The sequence below is a fragment of the Pezoporus occidentalis genome, unplaced genomic scaffold, assembly GCF_034315485.1.
Source record: "Pezoporus occidentalis ecotype Australia unplaced genomic scaffold, CSIRO_AGI_Poc_V1 ctg17, whole genome shotgun sequence".
Taxonomy (NCBI): Eukaryota; Metazoa; Chordata; class Aves; order Psittaciformes; family Psittacidae; genus Pezoporus; species Pezoporus occidentalis.
In genome coordinates this window covers 6,672,894-6,698,656 of record NW_026913531.1, presented here as the reverse complement: position 1 = coordinate 6,698,656, position 25,763 = coordinate 6,672,894, and the positions used below count along the sequence as shown (strand labels likewise).

The following is a 25,763-nucleotide window of genomic DNA, read 5'->3' as shown; positions in this document are numbered from 1 at the left end:
GTATTAAATACTTAATTTTTCAGTGTATGAATGGCTTATCTCTCTAATTCTTTATTCACCTCTTTGATGTACATATAGGTAGCAAATTCACTAGGATATGGACATTTGGGTGGTTTGGGGTTTTGTATTGTGTTTTTGAGCATTGCATGGTTCACCAGGGGCATAATGGTCTGAGGACCAAGGGCTTCCAGCACACAGGCTGTGGAATTACTAAGAAACAGAACTGATTACTGGAATTACTGTAATCAATTTATATGTAAAAATGTTGCTAATGAAAAGCTGTGAAGTGATACAGTTATTACACAGTAGTCTGTGGGACTACTGCCAAGTTTAAACCTCCAGGAAATGTCTAGAAGACATTAAAACCTTCTACTACTTCATATATATAATCATTTGGATATACTTCTATATTTGGTATATACTTGCAACATTTTGTATGTATTCTTCATCATGGTATATCAAATACTTGAAATAAGTGGGTTTTTTTCCAAGAGTTGATTTCACTGATAATTTTTCAACATTACAAGCAGCATACAAATAGATACCAAGCTATCAAATTGCCATGCAAAGCATTTTTAAAATACTGTACCTTTGAGGGCATATTCTGAAATGCCTGGTTTGATTTGAAAGGGGATTTGCAAAAAAAAAAAAAAAATTACTTTTTGTCTTAGAAAAAAAGTAACAGTGCAACAGTCAAGTAAATGAAGGTAATATGCATTGACATATTCAAGACATAAACCTCTGATAAGAATGCAGATGCAGGATTCAGCGTTCAGAGTGGTCTACAACCTATTTTTGAGCCTGGGTGAATTCATCGCTTTAAGCACTAGGATTGAATCAGAGCAGCTGCCTCTGCTGATCTCTATGTGCAGGGAAGAGAATAAGATATGTGTAATCCTATTTTTTATTTGCTGCTTCTCTGATAATCGTGGTGTCCCCAGTGTCCCCTTGTGGTCCATTCCTGGGGAGCAACAGCAATGGTTCCCTTTGGAGCCTCTCAGCAGAGGGGAAATGAGGCTTGATCTCAATCACAGGGCAGAAATTAACTCTACTAGCCAAGAAGGCTGCTAAGAAGAACTGGGAGTGGAGCTTGGCTGTTCATTCTGCTCAGCTGGGACTAGGGGCTTCTGTCTACCATTATTTAGCTAAGTACTCCCTTTTCGTGGGAACTGACGACTTGTATCCAACTCTGCCCCTCCCAGTTCAGGCATGGTGTCTGCTGCCTTCTTGGAACAGCAGAGGGGAGGTCAGGGCTGGCAGCTGTGACAGACTGCAGTACTAATTCTTTGAAGCCCCCAGTTCCCACTGCTGAACAGCAGAAATGAAAATGGTGGTGGTACAGACAGTTGTGGAGGAGGCAGGTGTACAGGCTGCTGTGGTACCTCTCACTTCACCAAAGCAGCACCTTCACGAATATGCAGATTACTTCCTTTTCACCATGCAGTTAAACAAAGCAGTCTGGCTACAGATAAATGCAACGGTTAAACTGACCTTCCAGCAGACACCTGCACTGCCTGGTTGCTTTGATTTGGACACAGTAGCTTTGGGTCAGTAGGTTCATCAGATTCAAATACGAAATGACAGCATAGCCTCTGTTCTTCAGGTTGCCATGGACTCACTGGTATCCAGCTCTAGCTGTGCTAAAGCTCAAATGGGTATGTCTGTATGGCGTAAGTTGCAGTTGCGTTCTAGATATACCATAAGCTGTAAAAGCAGCACCTGACTGGGTGCTCAGCAGCACAGCCCACGGCCTTGCTCACCATCATCAACCATTTCAGGACACTTCTGCCCAGCACTGTTTCAGCAGGAGCTCAGTGTTGAATATCTCCTCCTTACTGGCTGGTGACAGGCAATGACTGGCTGTCAGATATCTTCTAAGTGGAAACTTTGTGTTGGGAAATGTTTTGTAGAAGTTTGATCTCTAGAGCACGAATTGCCTAATAATCCTGTAGGAGTTGGCTGGAGAAGCAGTACTGCGTAAATTTCTGCAGCCCAGGTAAATGCAGTAAATATATCCTGCAGAGCATCTTCAGCTTTAAATGAATGAAACATCTAACAAAACTAAAAATGAAAAGGGGGTCAAACAAGACATATTCTAGCAGCCTTCTACTTCCAAATAATTCTCCAGTGCAGAAGATGTGTGCATTTGATTCCATTTACTGAAAACGCTAGTCACTTTGATATGGGATAACTGGAGAGAAAGACCCCTGTTTCAGATATAGTACTTATTGATGGTATTTTTTTAATACTTGGCGAGACACCAATACATTTGTAATATTAGATAAAACTAAATCTCTGTTGGGGTTAGCGGGAAGATTTATACGAAAACTCAAAAAATAAAAAAATGCTGTGATAAGCTTGGAATGTCCTGTTCTTGATAAGCTTATGAAAATGAAGATGATCATAACTTTATAAAAAATAACTGCTTTCCCAAATTGGCATATCTGTCAGGGTTTATATTATGACAGCAAGCGTATAATTAGTATATAATATGGATGGTATTAATGAAACTTCTGCTTTCCACTTTTGAATGTGAGAAGAATGAATGTGTGGCATTTTGTTATGCTCAAATAAGATTTATTAATAATTCCTTTTTTGTTGTTGCTGCTTTTATTACCAACCTAAGCCAAGTGACCTACGGAAACATCGGAGAAAGGTATGATACTAGAGGGGTATTTTAAGTTTGGGAAAGCACATTTTTCACATTACTCTGCTATTCAGATAACCTTGCCAGCCTCTACATCCCCTTTACTCCTTTTCATTCAATTCCTGAGTGTAATCATTTTAATCCTACCTGGAAAGTCTTGCAGACGTCACAGCTAAGCCACAGAATCAAGACTCACGAATGATACCTCGGAGTAGTAGCCTCTAGAGCACAAACTTAAAGGAATACAGTTTAAAACTAACTAAATAAAAAGTGTGGATGCAAAAGAATTACCTTCAAATGTATTTTGGCCATTCTTCTTGCTGGAGAAACCAGAGTGAGATTACTTGAAATCTTCTCAAGCAATCACAGTATCACAGTATCACAGTATGCTAGAGATTGGAAGGGACCTCAAAAGATCATCTAGTCCAATCCCCCTGCTGGAGCAGGAACACCTAGATAATGTTACACAGGAATGTGTCCAGGCAGGTTTTGAATGTCTCCAGGGAAGGAGACTCCACAACCTCCTTGGGCAGCCTGTTGCAGTGTTCCGTCACCCTCACTGAGAAGAAGTTTCTTCTCAAGTTTAAGTGGAACCTCTGTGTTCCAGTTTGTACCCATAAAGCCCAATATAAAGTTATTTACAGCATTGGCACTGATTATGGGATTTATCTTTGCATGAGAGGAGATAATATTAAAGGTAAACCATTATATGCTGTGATATCAAAAAATCATTTTTGTCCATGCTTATTTTCAAGCATTCTGATCATTCTGTTAACAAGCTGTGGAGAGAGTGGCCCTCTTTATGTCTGTATTTACCTTCTCCCTTACATCCCTGAGAAACTTTGTTTACTCAAATAATCCTTTTTAATGAAGAGACATGCTCATGTCTTAAGGATATTTTCCTGTTTAGACCTTCAATGAATCAACCTGTTTGGCATAAAAGAAATCAATTTCTTCTTCAAATGTGATCTTTCTTTCAAATACATACTTTAATCTGCCATATTTAGACAATTGCTCTTTCCCAGTAGCTTCTTTTAAAAATAAGAATCCTTACAATTAGCCAAAAATCAAAATGCACCTGAAACTGTGCATGCTCAGTTCACTTGACAAATTACTGCAGCATATGTTGCAACTTTCTTGAAAAGCTAATCTGCTCTCAATGGAGTCTCTCTCCCCCAGATCGCAGTAGTTGAAGAAGATGGGCGTGAAGATAAAGCCACAATCAAATGTGAAACTTCTCCTCCTCCAACACCCAGAACTATCAGAATGACTCATACCCTTCCTTCTTCATACCACAACGATGCCAGAAGGTAAGATATTTGCAATATGAATTAGTACTTCACAGTTTTACCTGGTGTTATTCTTTTCAGATTATGTTGTTTAACTATTCCAAAATGACTGATTTCTTCCTGCTGCTTCTTGGCAATTGTTTCCCCTACCATGAGAGAGAAAGCCTTATCCTTTGTCTTTTGCATGACCCTAAGAACATTTGTCAGTGCTAAAATGCAGAATCATAGAATCACAGAATGGTTGGGGTTGGAAGGGTCCTCTGGAGAACATCTAGTCCAACCCTCTTCTGCTGCCAAAGCAGTTTCACCAAAAGCAGATTGCACAGGATCACATCCAGGCTGTTTTGAATATCTTCAGAGAAGGAGACCCCACAACCTCTCTGGGCATCCTGTTCCAGTCCTCTCTCACACCAAAAGTAATGAAGTTTTTCCTCACATTTAAATAGAACTTCTTGTGTTTCAGTTAGTGCCCATTGCCCCTTATCCTGTTGCTGGGCGCCACCAAAAAGAGTCTGGCCCATCCTCTTGACACCCACCCATAAGGTATTTGTATGAGTTGATATGATCCCCTCTCTTCAACTGGGGAGCCCAGATGCAGCCTCACCAGGGCTGAGTAAAGAGAGTAGAGAGGGAGGATAACCTCCCCTGATCTGCTGGCCACGCTTCCTAATGCACACCAGGACACTGCTGGCCTTCTTCACCACAAGAACACATTGCTGGCTCATGGTCAACTTGTCCATCAGAACTCCCAGGTCTTCCTCCACAGAGCTGTTTTCCAGCAGGTCAACCCCTAACCTGTACTGGTGCATAAGGTTATTCCTCCCTAGGTGCAGGACCCTACACTTGCCTTTGTTGAACTTCCTTTCCGCCCAGCTCCCTAGCCTATTCAGGTCTCACTGAATGGTAGCACAGACTTCTGGTATATCAGCGACTCCCCCCAGCTTCATATCATCAGCAAACTTGCTAATCCTGCACTCTGTCCCTTCACCCAGGTCATTGATTAATAAGTTGAACAAGACTGGACCCAGTACTGACCCCCGGGGAGCGCTGCTAGCTACAGGACTCCAACTAGACAGAGTCACTGATGACAACCCTCTGAACTCTGCCATTTAGCCAGTTCACAATCCACCTTACTGGTCCCTCATTTAACCCATATTTCCTGAGCTTACCTATGAAGGTGTTATGGGAGACAGTAACAAAAGCCTTGCTGAAGTCAGGGTAGACAGCATGCACTGCTCTCCCCTCACCTACCTAGCCGGCCATTCAATCATAGAAGGTTATCAGATTGGTCAGGTGTGATTTACTGTTGGTAAATCCATGTTGACTACTCTTGATAACCTTCTTTTCTTCCACATGCTTAGAGATGACATACAGGATGAGCTGTTCCATCACCTTTCCAAGAATGGAGGTGACTGCCCTGTAGTTTTCTGGATCCTCCTTCTCACCCTCTTTGAAGACTGGAGTGACATTGGCTTTCCTTCAATCCTCAGGCACCTCTCCTGTTCTCCGTGACCTTCCGAAGATGATAGAGAGTGGCTTAGCAATAACACCTATCAGATCCCTCAGCACTCATGGGTGCATTTCATCAAGGCCCATGAATTTCTGATTGTCAGTTTTGCCTAAATGATCTCTAATCAGATCCTCCTTGACCAAGGGAGTCACTTCCTTTCTCCAGACTTTCTCTCTTGCCTCCAGGGCCAGGGATTTCCAAAGGCTGGCCTTAGCAATAAATCCTGAAGCAAAGCACACTTTCAGTAACTCTTGTCTTCTCTGTATCATTTGTTGTCAGGGCATCCATCTTATTTAGCAGGCCCACATTTTCTCTAGTCCTCCTTTTGCTACTGATGTATTTGAACAAGCCCTTCTTGTTGTCCTTGACATCCCTTCAGATTTCATTCCAAATGCACCTTAGCCTTCCTCATTGCATCCCCATATACTCTGACAAAGTTCCCATATTCTTCCCAAGTAGTCTCCCTTTTTCCACATTCTGTAAGCTTCCTTCTTCTGTATGAGTTTTACCAGGAGCTCCTTGCTCATCTGTGCAGGTCTCTTGCTCCCTTTGCTTGATTTCTTTCTCATAGAGATGCATCAATTTTGAGCTTGGTGGAAGTGATGCTTGAATATTAACCAGATCTCTTGGATCCCCCCTACCTTCCAGAGCCCTAACCCATAGGATTTCACAAATCAGGTCCTTGAAGAGGCCAAAGTTAGCTCTCATGAAGTCCAGAGTGCTTATCATAATCCTGCTTATTGCCCTGTTCTTTTCACACAGGATCCTAAACTCCACCATCTCATGGTCACTTCAGTCAAGGCTGCCCCCAACCTTCACATCCCCAGCCAGTCCTTTTTAGCACTTCTCATTGACTCCTCCACCACCTGTGGCAAAAGCTTACCACCAGTGTTGTTCAGGAACCTTCTGGACTGTGTATCTTTAGCCATGTTGTCTTTCCAACAACTATCAGGTTGAAGTCCCGCGTGAGAACCAGAGCCTATGATCATGAAACTACTTCCAGCTGTTTTTAGAAGGACTCATCAACAACTTCTTCCTGATCGAGTTGCCTGTAGTAAACACCCTCAACAGTAGCACCCATGTTAGCCTGTCCCTTAATTCTTACTCTTAAGTTTTCAACTGGTTCTTCATCTGCCCCTGTGCAGACCTTAATACATTCCCATTGCTTTCACATAAAGGGCAATTCCACCACCTCGACTTTCTGGCCTATCTTTCCTGTAAAATACATAGCCATCTATGACAGCATTTCGGTCATGTTAGGTATCCCACCATATCTCTGTAATTGCTATGATATCATGGCCCTGTGAGTGCGCACATCTCTCTAATTCTTCGTGTTTATTCCTCATGCTGCATGCATTGGTGTACAGGCATTTCAGAGAGGTAATTGAGCATGTGGGTTTCCCAGGAGGGATGCAAAAGGATCCATACACCTTAGCCATACGTACCCTTGAGGTGGCTGGCCTTCTGGTTCTCATCTTGGGAGGCAGCTGAAGAACATTTGTTGCTGCTCTGGTTGGCTTGGCTTGGCTTATTCCCCAGTTGAATGCGATGGTGTGACTATTGCCACTTTAGACCCTGCCCATATATGCTGAATATTTCTTTTTTGAGGTACCGTGTCAATCATTACTAGAAGGAGTGAAACTTCAAATCCTAGAAAGACAAACGGCAGGATTTTTGTGTTTTTCATCAATTTTTCTTAGCAAATTGAAAATATTTATTTACTTTCAGCCTTTTTTTTTCCAGTATGATCCATTCAGACTGATGGACAAAATGTGATCTTGTATTGCCCTGCATGTTGCTAAATTGTTTAAAGAAGATGGTGTGATTGTTTCACTTGTTAGGAGATCATTGCTGAAGTATAACCAATTTGTTTGCAGAGCTGCTCAGAAAGAAAAATCTTACCTGCAAATGTTGCCATGTTATCTATTCCATTTCTTTATTATCATTTTGTAGTAGCTTGCCTGCTTCATTGGAGCAAGAAAGCATTGGTCTTGGCAGTGTCAATAGCAGCCAGGACTCCCTACACAAAGCTCCCAAGAAGAAAGGAATCAAGTCTTCGATAGGACGCTTGTTCGGTAAAAAAGAGAAGGCTCGTCTTGGACAGCTCAGTAAGGCATTAGTGGTAACAAGCTAACATCAACATTTCACAGTCATTTTCCTATTTTTAATTTTGCTGCTTTTCAGTTTCCAATTTGCTTATTTTTCTGTTTTGTCTGGCAGAACTTTTCCATTAAACTTCATTGCTATCAGCAGTTGTATTTGTCATGAGTTTGCTATAACATAAATGAAAAGAGACTTCTGGCATAAATTACTAGAGTCATCCTCTTCACTGAACCTACTGCTTCAGTAGTCTTTTGAACTAAGGTAGAAATGCTAGCAGTGTATCTTCAAATAGCCAAATAAAGAGGAGCTGAGAAAGGAGTAAGTAATAAACCGCTATAAGCAGTGTAGCTATGTGATAGGGAAGGTCCTTGCAAGTAAGTGTGTTGCTTTTCACATTTCATTGTGTCAATAGATGCCTGCTAGTGCCTATCACTGAATGTCCTCACAACACTCTTTCAGTTAGCTATGCTGCTCACAGCAATGCTTTGTTTTCTTTCTAATACTTCTCTCCTTTTCCCTTGCTAAGAAGACCCTAGTCTAATTAATTCCTGGTAAAAATTTTCCTCTGTGATTTTTCCATAGGAAAATACACACTACATGCAAAATTAAAAAAAACAAACAAACAAACAAAAAGTCATAACCTAACTTTATTTAATTACCTTAGGTAGCATAAGCTAATGGTGAAATGACCATCTTTAACAAAGGCTCATAGTCTGCATGCCTGGGTAGACAAATACATCCTTAGCTGCAGTCTGTACTGCTAGGCTGTCTGATCTAGCTAGATTAAGATTAGTATGTATGCACATTCCAACAAACCATCGAATTGGAATAGGTGTGTCAGTAAAATAGAGATAGTAGCTATTTCTTAGTTAGGAAGATGTCACATAATGTGATTTGTGAGGCACTAAATTTTTACTGTCATGGTGACCAAACAATACCTGTAAAAGAATTTTAAGGGCTTACAATATGTAAACCTAAAATTAAAAAAATAAATTCATATTAAAACATGTCCTTATCACAACTAAAAAATCCATCACTAAAATCATACAGAATAAAATAAGGTAACATTCAGGTCAGAGTATCAAAAACTCAAATAACTGAGCATTCTCCATTTATACTCCAACTTTCTCGTATCTCACGAAACTTTGTGTTCTTGGAAAAAAAACTCTAATCACAATTTAAATTGGGTTTTAGTCCCACTATAAGAAGAATAAAAGTCATTTATTCAGTCTTTTTAATAGTGTAATGTATTTCAGCATCTATTAAATGAGCCTTTCAAATACACCTGCATATCACCATCTGCACTGATGGAGAACTGTGTAACTTCAGTGTGCATTATTAATTCATATTTACATTCCATAAAACCAATTTTATTGGTAGTGGTAGATTATGCATAATAATCTATGATTTCACAGTAATTCAGGAACACAGAGGATAAAGGTGTAACAAAATGTTAGTCTTCCCTGCAGTTCCTTGCAATGTAGAACAAAAATAAAATAGCAGGAACAATGTAATCTGCAAAGACGAGTTTCTTAATAATACCCACCATGTGTAATAAGACATATGTATAATTGGATAAAACTTATTTGTAAGTCTCGACACTAGCTCATGAAATCACAGAACAATATTAGTGAAGATTTGCTATTAAATGAAACAGCAAAGATTTCAGTATAATTCACATTTTAATTAAGCAAACTAGGTTTACAGGCATGTATAAAAATAACAGTAGGACTATTACCTGCCCCAAAAGTTGATCCAAATATTTTTAGAAATTGAAATGGCATTGAGCTGCTGAATTATAGTTTTTCTCATCTTAATTCTTAAGATATCAAAAGAAAACCAAATATTGAGTGACAATTTTCATTCAATAGCTGTATATTAAAGACCAAATAAGATTTAAAAAATATCATGGTAGTACTTGGATCAATCCTATGACAGTAGGCTATCTGTGCAGCTATGTAATTAATAGTTCTATTTATAGTAAGTTACTGTATCACAGAAATCAAGATAGTAAGCCCTACCATTACTGCACTGCAATATATTCATATGGTTTTTACAACTTAAATTTATTATACAACATAAATAAAGGAATTTCATTTAATTCCTTGCTTAAATTAAACACTCCAATATAGATACATACTAATTTTTAATATGGAAAATTTCTTCAATAGCTTATGAAATATTGAAGACGTAATAAATGTAATTTTTAGCTACAGAAACATTAATTTGTTTTCTTATATATGCGTATTTGCACATGCACACAATTATGCTTAAAGAGCACTTTAAATGTTCATGTCAATGCAGAGGATATTAGGGATCCCAGTGATATTATACAGCGTAAGTACACATCGTATTTCCATAACTAATTCTATAATAGCTCTAAAAATCACATGTAATATATACTTATAATATATATATATAATATGCATGTAATATATACTTATATTTAAGAAGCAATACTGTAACCTCCAAAGTTTCACCACAAACTTCAACAGAGCCAGGTTATCACCCAAAAGATCTCCTTGCTCTGCATTCCCTGCAGAGCTCTGAAATGATTAGTTTTCTACTGCTTAACTTGCCAAAGTTTCATTATTTTGTAATTTGCTAGTTTTACAACCTCTGTCAAACCATTTGTGTTCAAAGGTAAATTCATGCCTTAGGAGATCTTTCTCAGAATCAAGATTTCTATATTCTTCAAGATTAATTACAGGAAGAGGGAAAAGGAATGTTACAGGGACCATGGGTGTCTTTTGTTTATTATTTATTTGTTTGATTTTAAGCTTACCCACTTGGGGAATACCACACTAGACACATAGGCAGGTCCCTTCTTCCTTGAATCCAGGCAGCAATAAAAAAGTCAGAGCATCTTTCTGCTTCTGCACTGGGAAAGTCACATTAGAGGGTATACTGTATGATCCATGCTCATCGTACAGTAGCAGTAATGTCCTTAGTTCATAATATGACCTTATCGCTCCAGGTGTCCTTGTTTACCGCAACCTTTCCTTGTCACTCTGTGTAAGTTATTCAAGTTCCCATGCCTTTGACAGGAATTAGGTGCCCATGAGACACATCCAGGAAGACCTGTGAGGCTTTTTAATTCTCTGACAGATTCTTTGTGTCATCTCTGGCTTGGGAGTTCACAGGGATAATGACAACAAAACTCCAAGACTCTCTATGAGAGCAAAATGAAGACTTTAGTAGTACAACATTACATAATGCTATATTATGTCAATAATAATGACAAGTTCTTGAGAGCTTGAGTTCTTGAGAAGGCCCTTTCATTTGTACATTTCACAACTAAGATTAAAAAATGGTGAGGGCATTGCTTACTTAGGACCATGAGATTGATCTTCAGGAGGCAAGGAAAAACAAGCAAAGGAAATAAAGTTGCTCTCTTCTTAGACTTCTGCTAAACACAAGGAGGAGAGTCTTTACCTCTACTTCTACTCTTTTCCACATAGCAAATGCTTGCAAAAATTTACATCCGTAGGTGATAAATGTTGTCCACAAACACCAAGTATCATGGTTTAAGGAAACAAACATAGGTGGTAGTGGTGGGTGGGAGGGAGATTGAAGGGTTGAGGGTGCGAAAAAACTGGGAAAGAGCTATGGGAAAATATGATGGGGCTTGGTTTGTTTTGTTTTCCAGGAGGCTACATGGAAACAGAGGCAGCAGCTCAGGAATCTCTGGGATTAGGAAAACTTGGAACCCAAGCAGAAAAGGACCGAAGACTAAAGAAAAAGTGAGTACCTTTCTCATGTGACTTTCATTGGCTCAAACTTAATTCAAACATCAAGTTTTGTGTTGTTTTTATACATGTGTAATGAGAAGCAAGATCATCCACTATGGCAGTTTAGTACTTAGTAAGTTTTTTTCCAGTTTAAAAGTTTTAAAGCTGCATATAAATTATAGGGAAAACTATTCAGTCAGTTGCACAGTATTGTTTCATCTGTGAAAGGATGTAGGCTTATGAGAAAGAGACATTTTCTATTTCACATTGTCATGAATTCCTTTTGACTGTACAATTCTTTAAAAATAGGCAGACATTTAGTGACTCACTACATAGATAAATTATTTTCATAAGGTAAAGAAAAATATTTTGTTTTGCACTATCTATTGAACATATGGTTATTTCTGTCTATAGAAGTCAAAGGCTCCCCATAAACCCTAGCAGCTTCACTTTCTTTTTGCCTGTCAGCAAATGGCAACCTAGCTTTTGTTTGCATAAATCATATAATAATTTAATACTGTATTTGCTGTCCCTCCTTGTAAAATCAGTACCCTGACTCATAACAGCTACCAGCACCTATGGAGAGCTATTAAAATAAAGCTACAAACACAAAAGAGCCCTCTTGGCAACATCACAATTCCAGTGTAATTAGAGGGTGTCAGAGAAAAAAAGTGGTACTTAAAAGTGACTGCAAATTCATTTTGTAAACAAACAGGTTCATTTTTCATCCATAGCCATTAACTTTAGTGCTATTATTTGGATTCTGAAAGCCTAATTTTTTAAATTTGCAGGGATTTCAAGTTTCTTTCAGTCTTTCAATGTTCCTTTGCAAAGTTTCAAGAGAATTTGCAATTCTAATCCAAAGAATCTAGCGATAGTTTCAGCATCTCTTTAAATTTATAGAGAGAGTATTTTTAATCACTACTTTCATATAAATCTCCTGATGAAATACAACTTAAATGTAAACATCCATGTAACGTAAAAATGTGTTTCATTTAAATCAGCCTCAATTTAGCAATTAAAGATAGAGAAGCAGTCACTGTGCTAGCTGAGAGAGAAGAAATGTTTTAAATTAAGAAACTCACAATAACATTCACAGGGATATCAGTTGATGAGTTTTGTCCCTGAATTTCTTATCGATACATTTCAATCAGTCATTAGTCATTTAGAAATATATGAGTGGAAAGTTTATATTGCTATGCTTTTTCACTAAACCTAGACAACATTTCTGATGCTGTCATTATCATTCTAAAGAATATCAGTGAATTTTCAGCAGCCTGTTTTTTGAAGTCCCTATTTATCTTCCAGCTCTGAGGACTGAAGGTACCACGGTATTGAAGTCACTTTGAAGGGACAAATGTGTTCCCTTTGTTCATTTTTTTTCATATGTTAGTTCTTTAAACTGGATAAAATAACTTCAGACTTGACACATACTACTGCATACCTGACATGACTACTCAACATATGAGAGTGCCTACCAAGTTTTGGGTCTGGAAATAGTAGGTGTACAAGTATTCTGTTTTTATACGTATGTCTAATCTCACACAGACAGACTTTTCCATGCTTTCTGCTTTTCAAGTCTTTCTTTTTTTTCTCCTGTGTCTGTGTGTCTTTGGTTCTTTATGGACTAATCAGAATGTTCTCTGCTGGAAGGAAAGTAGTCTTTCCTTTATGAATAGGACTGTTCATCTAGTCTGAACTGTATACTAGTTATCATCAGTATATGCTATATACCTATGTCATTTTTGTTTTTTTTCCCTATTCCTTTAGATTCTTCTGTCTTCATAGTTTCTCACTTTGGAATCCTTACAACTGCTTTTAAGATTACTGCTAATTTACTTCTGGAGAAAGTTTTCTATATATATTTCATAGTTGTAAAAGATATGTGATATGGGAAATATGTAACATTTTGTATTAGAAATATACATGAGGTTCTACTGAATTATGGTAGTGATTAGGGAGCCAAGCAATCAATAGGGTATTGTCGTGGTTTAAACCCAGTCAGGCAACTCGTTCACTCACTCCCCCCCTTCTTTCCCTCCCCCTGCTCCCAGGGGGACAGAGAGGAGAATCGAAAAGAATGCAACTCTCATGGGTTGAGATAAGAACAGTTTAGTAACTAAGGTATAACACAAATCACTACTGCTACCACCAATAATAACAATGATAAAGGAAATAACAAGGGAAGAGAATATAACATCTCAGCACCAGCCAACTGATAACTCCCCCCCCCCCCCCCAGCCCGACCAAGCTCTGACCGATACCTCCTCCAACCCTGCAGTCCCAGCCCTTCCAGGTAACTCCCACTTACATCCTGGGCATGATGTGCTGTGGTATGGAATACCTCTTTGGTCAATTTGGGTCAGGTGTCCTGTCTCTGCTTCCTCCTGGCCTCCTCTCTTCCCTGGGAGAGCATGAGGCTCACAAAGTCCTTGGCCAAACCAAAACATCATTGTTATCAGCTCTGTTCCCAGGCCGAAAGTCAAAACACAGCACTGCACCAGCTACCAAGAAGGAGAAAAATGACTGCTACTGCTGAACCCAGGACAGGTATAAATGAATTAACAATTAATTGTAAAAAATGCAGTCTTATATTTGCATGTTTTACCTCAGAAAGTGTTAAGTTGAAACCGTCCAGAAAGTCACTTAAATGAAAAGTTTGTCTCAGTAGGTCAGATTCCTTTCTGCTAACACTTATAAGCACAATGCATAATTCCCTCTGGAAGCAGAGCCTTAACAGTAGCTGCAAGATTACTTATATGGGTAATTCAGATGGGAATATTATGCTATGTAACAACAAGGATAATGTTAATGTGTGTGAGGTCTTTATAAGAGGTAATAGCAGAAGTCTGAGGATAATTTTCTATCTTAGGATGCAGCAATAAGATTTAAGTCCAAACATTTGATTCCATTTTACTGATAAACAAAACTGCCCTGTAAACCCTACAGGTACAGTGAGCTCAGTTGCTCGAACACAGAGAGCAGAGCAATTCACCTTGTAAGGATTTCTACTGCTAATTTTAGATTAGGACATAAAACACAAAAAAAGCCAGATACATTAAAAGAATGAAGAATAGGTTAAAGCAGGGAGGCACTCCTTTGTATTACATTTTAGGTCTGGATGATCTTTCTGTATGCAGCCAATTTCTTTCTCTATTAAACCAGCAATAATACCACACATGGAATTTGTGATTCTCTCTTGCACATGTAAGTCAAGTGAAATGGCTTTCAGCACTGTTAACAGCTCAGTGAACTTCTCTTTCAGTTAAATGGTAGTTCTGGTGCAGGAAAGCAAGGAGTCTCCCCTTGACATGAAACCAGAGGTCTGATTCATCGCTGTGATCAACACATGAGTTCTGTGAGCAGTACTCATGAGCTTCAACAGTTTGCAATTAGCTTTGAATTAAAAATTAAAAATTGACAGAAGTTAATATAAAAGGATGAATTCCTTAAGATGTTATCCATTTCTTTCAGCTGAATTAATCTCTTAAGTAAAAAATACCTTAAAATGCTAAATTTCTAATTTTGTATTTTTTAATGTATTCTCATCAGTAATTCAGCAAGGATGTCCCTACCCCAGGGATGAAGAAGCATTATGTTTCAAATTGCCAGCTGCTATAGCCAGTAGATACCTATGGTCCACTAGGTGCCCTGGCCACCTGCTCCCCAAATAGCCAGTACATGCATTGACCCTTCTCTGTGCTCATGGAGTTACAAACATACTGTGGCGTGTGGTAGTGTTTTAGTGCAATTTACAGGTATAGAATAGCTTACCGAATAATATGTTTCACTCAGAGAAGTATGAGAAATCATGGTAATTCTGGAGACCAGTTCTCTCTCTGGTGATTATAGTGTCATTAACTTAAATTTCAGCATTTTCCTGCTTCTTGCTTAGAAGACACTATTTAGATGTAAAATTTCTTTCAGTTTCAATTGACTGCTTAGACATCATTAAAATGTAATTAACAGTTTGCCTCTGTGATATGCTAGACATTTATAAACCTTAAACAAGAGTCTATTCATCCAACATTTGGTTATTCCAGTAGATTTCTTGGAAACGAGTCTTTCTCCTAAGGCATCAAAGAGAAATTAAGGAAGCTGTGTAAATTTTTTAAATTGGATCCAACATGTTCCTAGAATAATCTAAAAAGATTAATTAAGTTGCCTGACTCATCCATAGATCTTTACTCTCAGACACTGAACAGCTCTAGTTAATATTACAAGTTTTTAAGTCTTACTATTTGTAAACAGAGCATGCAGGCTTACAAAACAAAAATGAGTGTCAGGGGTATTTAGAGTGGTTAGGGTGTTATTACATCATTTGGTGAAAATAAATGATGTTGTCGTGTGACAAAGAATAATGTATTGCATTTTTGTTATTTAAACTAGCTTTTATATTCCATTTGATTTGTTCTATACAGTATATTTTGTATATATTTTGCCTTTTGTCTGATGCTCACAGCCTATTTGCCTAATGAGTACTTTCATCAAGAAAACCATAGTTTAGGACTAAAAGTATTAATGGCACTGATCCCTATATGTCACCATTACATTTGATCCCCCTGATGATTCAAATAATCGGCACTCATCTCAATCATAATTTTTATTTGATTAAGGTATACTGTCCAGAAGACACTCATCACTGAAATGAAAAATAGAGTTTTTCTCTTTCATTATTGTGTGTGTGTGTGTGTGTGTGTGTGTGTGTGTGTGTGTGTGTGTGTGTGTGATTAACCAGTGTGCTTATGAAAAATGACTACCTAATTTCCAATTCTGAATTTTGTAGTGGACTCCGGCTGCCATTTCTCCATGATTGTGTATACACTGTTCCAGCTCTTCATGATGTCATCCTTCATGGATGTCTTTTCAACCAGATATTATGGCTGTGCACAATAACTTGGCCTTGGCATTCACTTAGAGTTGTTATTATAGCCCAGGCTGGGACCCAGCATAGGCAGTTTCAGGTCAGTTCGATTTCTGTCCGAACTCATAAAGGTTCTCAAAGGGTTCAGATAGAGGCATAGTCCCTTCTGGGACAGCAGAAATTGATTAGCATGTGTCCCACAAGACAATTCATACCTCAGAAAAAGAGTAGATACCACTGTGCCTAAAACCAAATAATCTGTATCTGCCTTGAAAACGCACATCCCTACTGACCTCATCTCAGGTGGCAAATTAAGACACTTTACAGAAGATGTATAAATATTTTACTGTCCTTTTCACTAAAAGAACATACAATGAACCCTTTATAAAAATCTTCAACAGTGAATTCAGCCAAACTTGAAATAATACTAACAAATAGAACCTTGTTTGCTTCCCTTTTTGTAAATTTCCCTAGTGAGCATCAGTTGTATTCTCCTTGTCTGCAATTTTGCCCAGGAGTGATGTCAAATCATCCTTGCCTAAAAGCCTCACTAATGGCAAATACAGCTCTAAAGTCTCAAGTGCTCTAAAGTCTACAGCTCAAAGTGCAGTATAGCTCTGAGTACCAGTAATCCATATCCTTTTCAAATGTACTGTTTGATTTGATCTGCAACAGTATGCAATACAGTACCAAATAAATATCTGCCTGAAGAAGGCAGCATGCTTGTGCTGGTTTTGGCTGTGATAGAGTTAATTTTCTTCATAGTAGCTAGTATGGGCTAAACCACAACAATGCTGAAGAAAAGACAGTCTTTTATGTTGCATAAAAAGTATGTAATGACTAGTCATAATCACTGGTATTTTACAGGGTGTGTTTATTTCATCCTGTGCAAGGCACTAACAAGAGACAAGGTTTGAGAGATATTTAACTGGTGTGCAGCCCTAGATTGCCACACGGAGGTGGATTTGACCTTGTGCATGCTGCTAACACAGTTTCAAACTGGCCAATGCCGTTGCCTCCTCAGCAATCCCAAATATAAGTTATGTCCATGAAAATATATTTGTGTGCAAGTCAGCTAACCTGGATCCTACTGACAGAATTCCAGGCAGAAGCTGATAATTCCCCAGTGTATTAATATGAACATTTGAAAACCAATTATTACTTCATAACCAATGAAATAACGGCAATGTCTTGTAATGCTATTGGTCCTGGTGGTGTTAGGATGAGTTGAGCAGAGCTTTAGCTTCACTTTTTTCTTCAATTTTGTTTTGAATCTGGACAAGAATCTACTAATTCCATATTTCCAAAACAAGCTTAAGATGTGAGGTTTATATTTTCCTAGGAAAATCAAATTAAGCCATTCTTTCAGATGAACCTGTTTTGGGGAGATTTACTCCACAGGTACAGGTTTTTATTTGCCTTGCAAAATCAAGACTTAAGTAATTCTCATATGTAAAATTACTGTATAAAAATAAATTCTTAGTATTCATAGCTTTAGAATTAACCTTGCAGAAAGAATTGCAGTGCTGCTAAAGTCTCAGCTGACTACAGTGATGTACATATTAAACAGCAGTAACTTCCATATGAGAACAGTATGTTGTATTGACTCTTCTTCCTTTCTACTTAGAAAAGAAAGAATGATATTTTAAGTTCCTTTGATAAATTTGACAAATTCCTAACGGTTCTGTTCCTTTTCTTTTGTTGATGTTCATTCCTATATAGCCTTCAAAACTTGGGAGATGATAAAGTGTGGAATTCACATTTAAATAAAATCAGTAAAAAAGCCCAGAACACTGGGACTTCCATTTCTTTACAAGCAAACTTAAGTTTTAGATCACTGTCAACAGGCTACTTGAAAAAATGTTTGGGTAGACCTTTTGGGGCGATAAGAGTCTGAGACATTATAGTTATCTTTTAGGTGTTTTTAAATCCACACAGTGCCCCTTTAACTGGGTTTTGTGTGTGCAACTGCAATTAGAATTTGTCATAGTGTATTTGTGACTACAAATAATCTCCGTCCTCTGCTGTATACAAATAGCTGGTTTTAATGGTTTTCTTAATTGCACATATTTTGGAAAAATTAATCCAATTGGATTAATTAAGGACTTTTTCTGTGCCATCCATCTAATGTTCCTGAATACTTAATGCTTGATATACACCATTATGTCCTAAATGTGCATGATTTTTTTTTTTTTACACTGATGTAAAATGTGATGCTTTCCCCGCCCCCCCCAATCTTTTATTTACTGAATTTGTAGGAAAATTCAAATTTTATATTTAATTTCTTCCTTTCCTACCGCATCTCTGAGAAACTACCTGATGTTGTTAGTAGCTTTGAGACTGATCTTTAGTACTTCCTCCCTTTCTAGAAAGCAGTACTGTGTTCAGTATCTATTATTTTCTGTTTTCCTCTTCCAGTTGAGGAAGGAGAGGTATTCAGGGTTCTGATATGGAGATTAGGATTGTCTGCTGTGTTCATCATGATTGCCTTGGCTGGATTGGTGTCTAATCCTTGAGACAGACATAGAATTAATTTTATTTTTAAACTTAATTCCTTTAGGAATATTTTTAACACTTACTGGAAGACGTTTCAAGTCATTAGTCAGTCAAAGCTTTTGCAATGTTAAAATATATCTGACTATTATAGATAGCCAAATTATTCTTATTATATATATTACTATATTATTATATATATTATTCTCTAAGAGACTTGGAGCCTTCTTAACATTACAAATATAAGAATATATGGGTATGTATCTTCAGAGGATTATTAAACCTTATTCAGATTATTCTAAGGATGAAAAAATTGATATATTTTATTCTATATCTAATCACATTTTTAATAAGTCTTGTATTTTAAAGAATATTATTTTTATCCTTTGCCCTTTTTTATTCTTTTCCTCATAGAAGAAAAGGACATTTCTATCAAGAAGTTGCAAGTTTTTTGTCAAATAAAAGCAGAACAAAACCCATTCCCTCACTGTTTTACAAATATAAGCCTACCTTTCGCAGTTTTGGATTTCTGCATAAATATAAGCATCTACCTATATGCATGCAACTGGCTTTTTAAACAGTGATCTCCACAGATGAAATATCCTGTCAGATTAACTGTAGAATTAGGGTTTAAGAGAAAAAGTAATAAAACACAGCAGAGGGGAAAAAGTCAACTTAACTTTTAGTTTAATGTATGTCTAAGGGAAATTATGTTCCTTCAATAAAATGATGATGAAAAGTCAAAAGCTAAAATATAAAGATCCATTTTTTTTCTTCTGTATTTTATTATTCTGCAGACAAGGTGGTCAGGCAGTGAAGTAATGTCCCTTGATTCTCTGCTTCTATAATGAGGGAGACTGCAATGGCCTTCAGGTCCCATAAGTTATTCCCAAGCGACTGCAACTGCCAACTCATTAAAACTGCCAGAAAATTACTTGCATTCTAATTAATTCCCCAGCTTATTTCTCTCTACCCATACCCAAAAGACTATTCAGAGGAAGAAGAAAGGAGTGAGAGTTCTGGTTTAATAGACTCTGAAGGTCCAAAATTAAAGGTTTTTCCAGCAAAGGTGTTCAAGTCAGTCTTTACAGTTAGCACAGTAGAAAATGAGCATGAATCATCAATTCATATTCAATTCTACTGCTACTTCCATTGGATTTTGTAATCATTTGACTAGTTCTCTAGTCCTTTATTTATATTGCATACCTTTGTTGTTCTTCTCTTCCTTAATCTTCCTTTCCTGAACCTTCTGTGTCTAAATTTGTCATTTGTTTCCATCTGCTTCTCTGTATTGTGCTGTCTCTCCTCTCTCCCAGCTGTTCTGCTCATACCACATACATGAAAATAAAATTTAAGATCTTGAAACCAGCGCCCTCCTGAACTCACTGAAATGTCTGCAGTCTTTTCTTAATTATTATCGGAGCACAGACTTCTCATCCCCAAGTTTTCTACAGCTATCTCCACCAAGCATTTTTATATCTCTATAAATCACTTCTTAATAGAAGTATAATATTCTGAGATGTCTGGGTTTCATTCAGGCATATAATTTTTTTTATGATGGCAATTAAAGGATGCTGAAGAAAGTTTATTATTTTTGATAACATCTTGCTTTCTCCTGCAGATATGGTTACTAATTATATTGGCAAGGATAGGTTACCTTGAGGGCAAATCACTAATACCAGTATTGCTACTAATCTTTTGTTAGTATGACCATTAAAAAATGATAGTCATCTATGTACATGACATCTGAATATTTAAAGAGAAATGGAGTCTACATCATTTATGATTCCTCTAAGATATTTTGCTCAAATATTAATAAAGTGCACATAGAAAAGTAAACATTGGTTTGTAGTATGCTCAGTTTTACTGTTTCTCTATGTTAATTTGCTTAAATCCACAGGTTTGGGATTTTCAGGATTTTTGGTGTTACACAAAAATCATTATGTAATAATTCGAATCTGGGTAAATGCTTGGATTTGAAAATCTATTCTACATCCACTGTATTTACATATTACTGGCACAAATATGTATTGTAGATGGAGGATGTGCCATGCTGAGTACCTAATAAGTAGCCAAAATCAGTTTAATGAAAATCTCATTTTGACAGATGCATCTATTCTTCACAAGAACATTTAACTTCTTTAAAACATTCAAAGGCCAGTTAGAAAGATTTCTTTAGTTATAATGGTAGCATTATTTTATCTATCATATGATTTTTATTTTTTATGGGCTACTATATGTTCATTAACATTTATGTGCTTTTTTTTTTCCATTCATCTCTCTCCATCTCATGAAAAGCATATCTGGGTAAGTTAAAACACCATGGTTGCTGAACATACTCATTTTCAGCACCATGTTTATTTCCTATCTTTTATACTTATTTCTTTTTGTTTTTCCGTGAACCTTGTGTAACAGTCCATACAGAAAACTAACCCAAATGAAAACTTTCAAAGTATTTAAAATAAATGGTAAACCTCAAAAGCATACAAAAATTCAGATCAGGACTTGCTCTTGCAGGGAATGACAGAATGGATTAAATAATGGTGATTTTTATTTGATTTTTTTTTCTTTTAATAAACAGTTTTGGGAAGGTGGAAAGCCCAGAATTGTGAAGACATTTGAAAGTTTAAGTCAGTGAAAAAATCCTGAGAGTGACAGCCTAGATAAATGAATGTTATTAAAGCATATATTCCTAGTTACATCACAGAAGACTCAAGATTGTAAATACTCTAGGAACCCAGACTACACAATTTATATCTTTTTCGTTGAGCCCTCATGCTCTGTAGTAGTACAATAATATTTTATTTGTGCATATACTTTTACTATTTTGGTTTTCACAAGTTCTTTTTTTTTAACCTGATATCAAGTTTAAAATCTTCATCTCCTCTTTGATTTATCATACAAATGTTATATTTTCTTGAATATATTTTGTCATTTATTGAGAAAAATTAATTCATTTAAAACATGTACAAGCTATAGCTTTCTAAAGGTATAAGGATAAAAAACTCAAAGAGAACAGGAGTTACCACATTAATTTAAATAAATACATAAAATGTAACTTGGTTTTTATTGCACATTTAATACCATTCTTAATTTATACAAATTCAGCTACCTTATTTTGTCATACAGTGACTTTAGCTATAGGATTCTAGCCTCTCTTAAATATTTAGCAAACAACAATAGAAAAGATAAAATCCAAATCCAGCTTAATTGAATAGCAATCTTCTCTCCTGAATTTATAAGTCTTTGAGTATGAGTATGTTTGCTTTCAAGAGGCAGATGTGCTTAATCTTAAATTGAAATCATGGGATTACTCAGATGACTATAACATATTTGGTCTATCATTACTGTCTACTTCTCTGCTAGAGTCATTAAAATATTTTGTGGTAAATTAAACATTCTAGTACTGGTGATAAATCATGATAATGTCAGTAATAATAATCAGAGGATCTGCAAGGTAAACACTTTTGTTTGTTACCTTTTTTAAGAAAACATCTATGAGTAAAGGCCATTTCACAAAATCTAAATTGCCTATTAGCCAAAATTTTTAAAATTGATTCTGCTTGTATTTTGCAAACATGATTTGGCTCTTGATTTCACTGTGCCTGCTTTTCAGTTCATCTCACATTTATGATTATATTTTAACTAAGACATCATAATATGTTTAATGTAACAGCCCTTAGGACTTTTCATGTGAACCCTAATAGAGCTATCAGAGTAAATGCTATTATTTGGAGAAATGTGAAGATCTGTGTTGAAACATTGTTCAAGTTCCATCAAGACAGTGTCTGGACTACACAAACTGTATGCATTATGTATATCAGAATTCCTAAGCTGTTATTTCTTGTTTGCTTCATGGGAGGGAGCCTTTTCTTCATAAAGAAAATCGGCTGTCACTGAATGACACTCTTTAAATCAAGATCTTGTTAACTTCCCACACTAAGACTGTTTAAAGATTATTCTTATTTTTAATGAAGTTCATTGCATTTTATGTAATGAGTTGGTGAGGGTTGCTCATAGAGAGCTAAAGTTTTCCTAGTGCAAAGGAAGGATATATATAAAATAGCAAATTTGCAGGATAATAACATAGTTTTGCTTTTTCGTTCCCCTCTTCCTTTTGCTCCTATGTACCTCTGCTGTCCAGAGGGATAGCGAAGCATTCATATTCCCCATGGTATGAGACAATTCTGCTCCCAGCTTGGTAGGTTGATTTGTGTGCTAAAGAAAATGGCCGAATGTAACAGCATCTTTAGAAAGTAATTTTGGGAAGGACCAGAAGTCAGTGCTAGGGAAGCAACAGCACTTCTCTGACACACAATTTGACAAGTCGGTGTTACATGTTTTTTCTTTTCTGTCTTTCATAAAAGAATGAAGACAGCCCGCCTGTTGAGATACTCTGTCTAAAGCAAATAGACGCATCTCAATTTTTAGATAAATGCTAAATAGGTGATGTTCATGAAATTTCCTGACTTTACAAAACGAGACTGAGGGTATGATATATTTTAAATAGGCTATTGTAGTTTTTCCCATAATATCTCCAAGAAGAGGATTTTATTCTTGGACAATAATAATGTTGTCTTTAAAAATACAGCTTTAATTTGGAATTCATTCTGGTGGTAGTGATTTAAAACCCTATGTGCAAAATAGCATTTATAGTAATGCTTAATTAATGTCAATTCTTCCTCATCAGCTTGTTTTCATATGTTGCCAAAAAACTAAATAAGCATGGAAATAATAACATTTTAATTACCTCCTTACGAGTGCAAAGTGGACACATTATAACATGTAGTACTCTTCTGACAAAGTCTTAAAATGAGAAAATGTCCATGTTCCCCTGCAAAGCATCTTCCAAATTAGAGGAACGGTAAAATGATATTTGCAATCTCCAAACCCTATTTTTGTAAAGAAAGAAAGAGGGAGTGATGAGCTTTTTTGTTTCTTCCTCTTGTTTTTTGTAAGGAAAATTGAGCCGTGGTTGCCAGCATTTGGTCTTGAGGACCTTCTGTTTTCAGGAAGCCAGTGACTACCCCACAAGGACAATAGTTCATTCAGGTTGTTATAGAATATTTGGACTATATTCCAAAATAGGCAGATCACTGGATTAATTTTTCTGATGATTTGCACTATTGATAAAAACAATGCATATTTTCTCCTTCATGACACTTTCAACTTATTTTGAAAGAATGGCATTCTTTTATACTGCTTGTTCATATAAAAACCCCAGAAGTTTATTTGACTGCCAGCTAAAGAGCATCTCCTTTAGTCAAAAACAGAAATTCTTGGTTTAGTTCTGGTTTAGAAATTGTAGGGTCAGGTTGTGCAGATCTCCTAGTGTGTATTAAAAAGTAGTCAAAGAATACTGTTAAAAAGTAAAGTATAATTTAAATGAACTTTAATATTGGAGAGTTGTTTAGAAGAAATATCTGAGGGAGGGAAGTATAAATTCTGAAGTATAGAATTCTTTTCAAGAGAAAGAAATATTATAAAAATTCTTTAGTATTCCACCTCAGGAAGTGAGGCACAAGCCTTATGATGCCTCTATTTGCTGTGCATGTCCAAGGATTTAACTTTACATTAAAAATATTTTAAACCCAAAACACTTCCAAAGACCCTTTGGATTATGTTTATCATACTACAGTCTTCAGCAATAGCATATATATAGGGCATCCTATTTCCAGCCTGGACCCATTTTCTTCAGGCAAAATCAGTAACCACAGCTGTATTTCCTTTAGCTCCGTGAGCCTGACTACCTATGAAGTAACAGAAGTGCTTTCCTGCTCTGGGAGAATGTATTTGTTTAAGAAGCACTGGAATAATGCTAATCCTCCACACCAAGCCTCAGGCCAGTTCAAATGTTGCAAGGTCACACAAGACTCCTTAGAAATATGTACTTTATAATTCCAGCATAAGGTATTAAGTTTTTCATGAAGGTAAGATCTTTAAGTGCCAATGCCTCTTCTGCAGGCACCTCACTTCCTGAGGACATGCAGGAATTTCACACCAAATTAAAGAAATAGGCCACACATTTATTAAAGATTATGCTTTCTTACAAAGCAAGTATAGCTCTACATGTCTTTGGACATGATGTGCTGGGCTGCATTAAAAGGAGCGTGGACAACAGTTCGAGATTAGGTGATTCTCCCCCTGTACTCCACTCTTATGAGACCACACCTGCAGTACTGCATTCAGCTTTAACGGCCCCCAGCATAAGAAGGAAATGGACCTGTTGGAGTGAGTCCAAAGGAATGAATATGATCAGAGGGCTGGAGCATCTCCCGTATGAAGATAGGTTGAGAAAGTTGGGCTTGTTCAGCCTGGAGAAGAGAAGGCTCAGGGAGACCTTAAAGCAGCCTTCCAGTGCCTAAAGGGGGCCAACAAGAAATCTGGAGAGGGACTTTTTACAAGGGCATGTAGGGATAGGACAAGAGAAATGGCTTTGATGAAAGAGGGTAGATTTAAATTAGGTATTAGGGAAAAAAATTCACTGTGAAGGTGGTGGGGCACTGGCACAGGTTGCCCAGAGAAGTGGCTACCCCATCCCTGGCAGTGTTCAAGGCCAGGTTGGATGGGGTTTTGAGCAACCTGGTCTAGTGAAAGGTGTCCCTGCCCATGGCAGGAGGTTGGAACTGGATGAGGTTTAAGGCCCTTTCCAACCCAAACCATTCTATGATTGTGACGTCTGAGTGACATAGAATAAACTATGCTGCAAAGGATGTGTGGGAAGAGAAGTTAGATAAACTTCAGTAGTGCTGTCAAGTACTTGTAATGTTGCATATTACCACACCATAAGCATAGAAAGTAAAGCAGCTGCCTTTCTATTAATATTCAGAGCTAGGGATTTAAACACGTATGCAAAATTGAATATTTGAATTCCATTCCCTACTAAGCCAAACTCTCTCAGCCTGGCCCCTTTGCAGTGCACAAATCCCCAGAGGAGTCCATGCAAGTAAGATCACTGTATTGCTTCTATCTTTTGTGATTTTGTAGTACATATATTTGAAATGCTGCTAAGACAGTGACGAATTGCCAAGGGATAACTGAACCACAAAGGCTGTAGTAATAAAGGAAGACAGAGCAAAACTGAAGCTGTAATTCCAAGATTTCCTTGTTATGTGGGAATGTAAGC

At 37.0% G+C, this 25,763-nt stretch overlaps 2 protein-coding genes across 9 annotated transcripts in view; one reads left to right on the top strand and one right to left on the bottom strand.

Annotated features, from left to right (window-relative positions):
- ACSS3 (acyl-CoA synthetase short chain family member 3) overlaps positions 1-25,763 on the bottom strand; it is a 177,524-nt gene that overhangs the window by 35,654 nt on the left and 116,107 nt on the right. The window lies entirely within an intron of this gene.
- The window catches only part of PPFIA2 (PTPRF interacting protein alpha 2), a 315,167-nt gene that overhangs the window by 265,812 nt on the left and 23,592 nt on the right, over positions 1-25,763 (top strand). For 7 of the 8 annotated variants that reach the window (XR_009963873.1, XR_009963874.1, XR_009963871.1 and 4 more), the window contains 4 exons: positions 2,627-2,656; positions 3,827-3,957; positions 7,400-7,554; positions 11,199-11,292. Coding sequence is in view for 2 of the 8 variants with exons in the window: in XM_062613845.1 (XP_062469829.1) it covers positions 2,627-2,656; positions 3,827-3,957; positions 7,400-7,554; positions 11,199-11,292 (410 nt within the window). In the remaining 6 variants the exon portion in view is untranslated. The remainder of the gene's footprint in view (positions 1-2,626; positions 2,657-3,826; positions 3,958-7,399; positions 7,555-11,198; positions 11,293-25,763) is intronic. The other variant, XR_009963872.1, reaches the window with a different exon arrangement.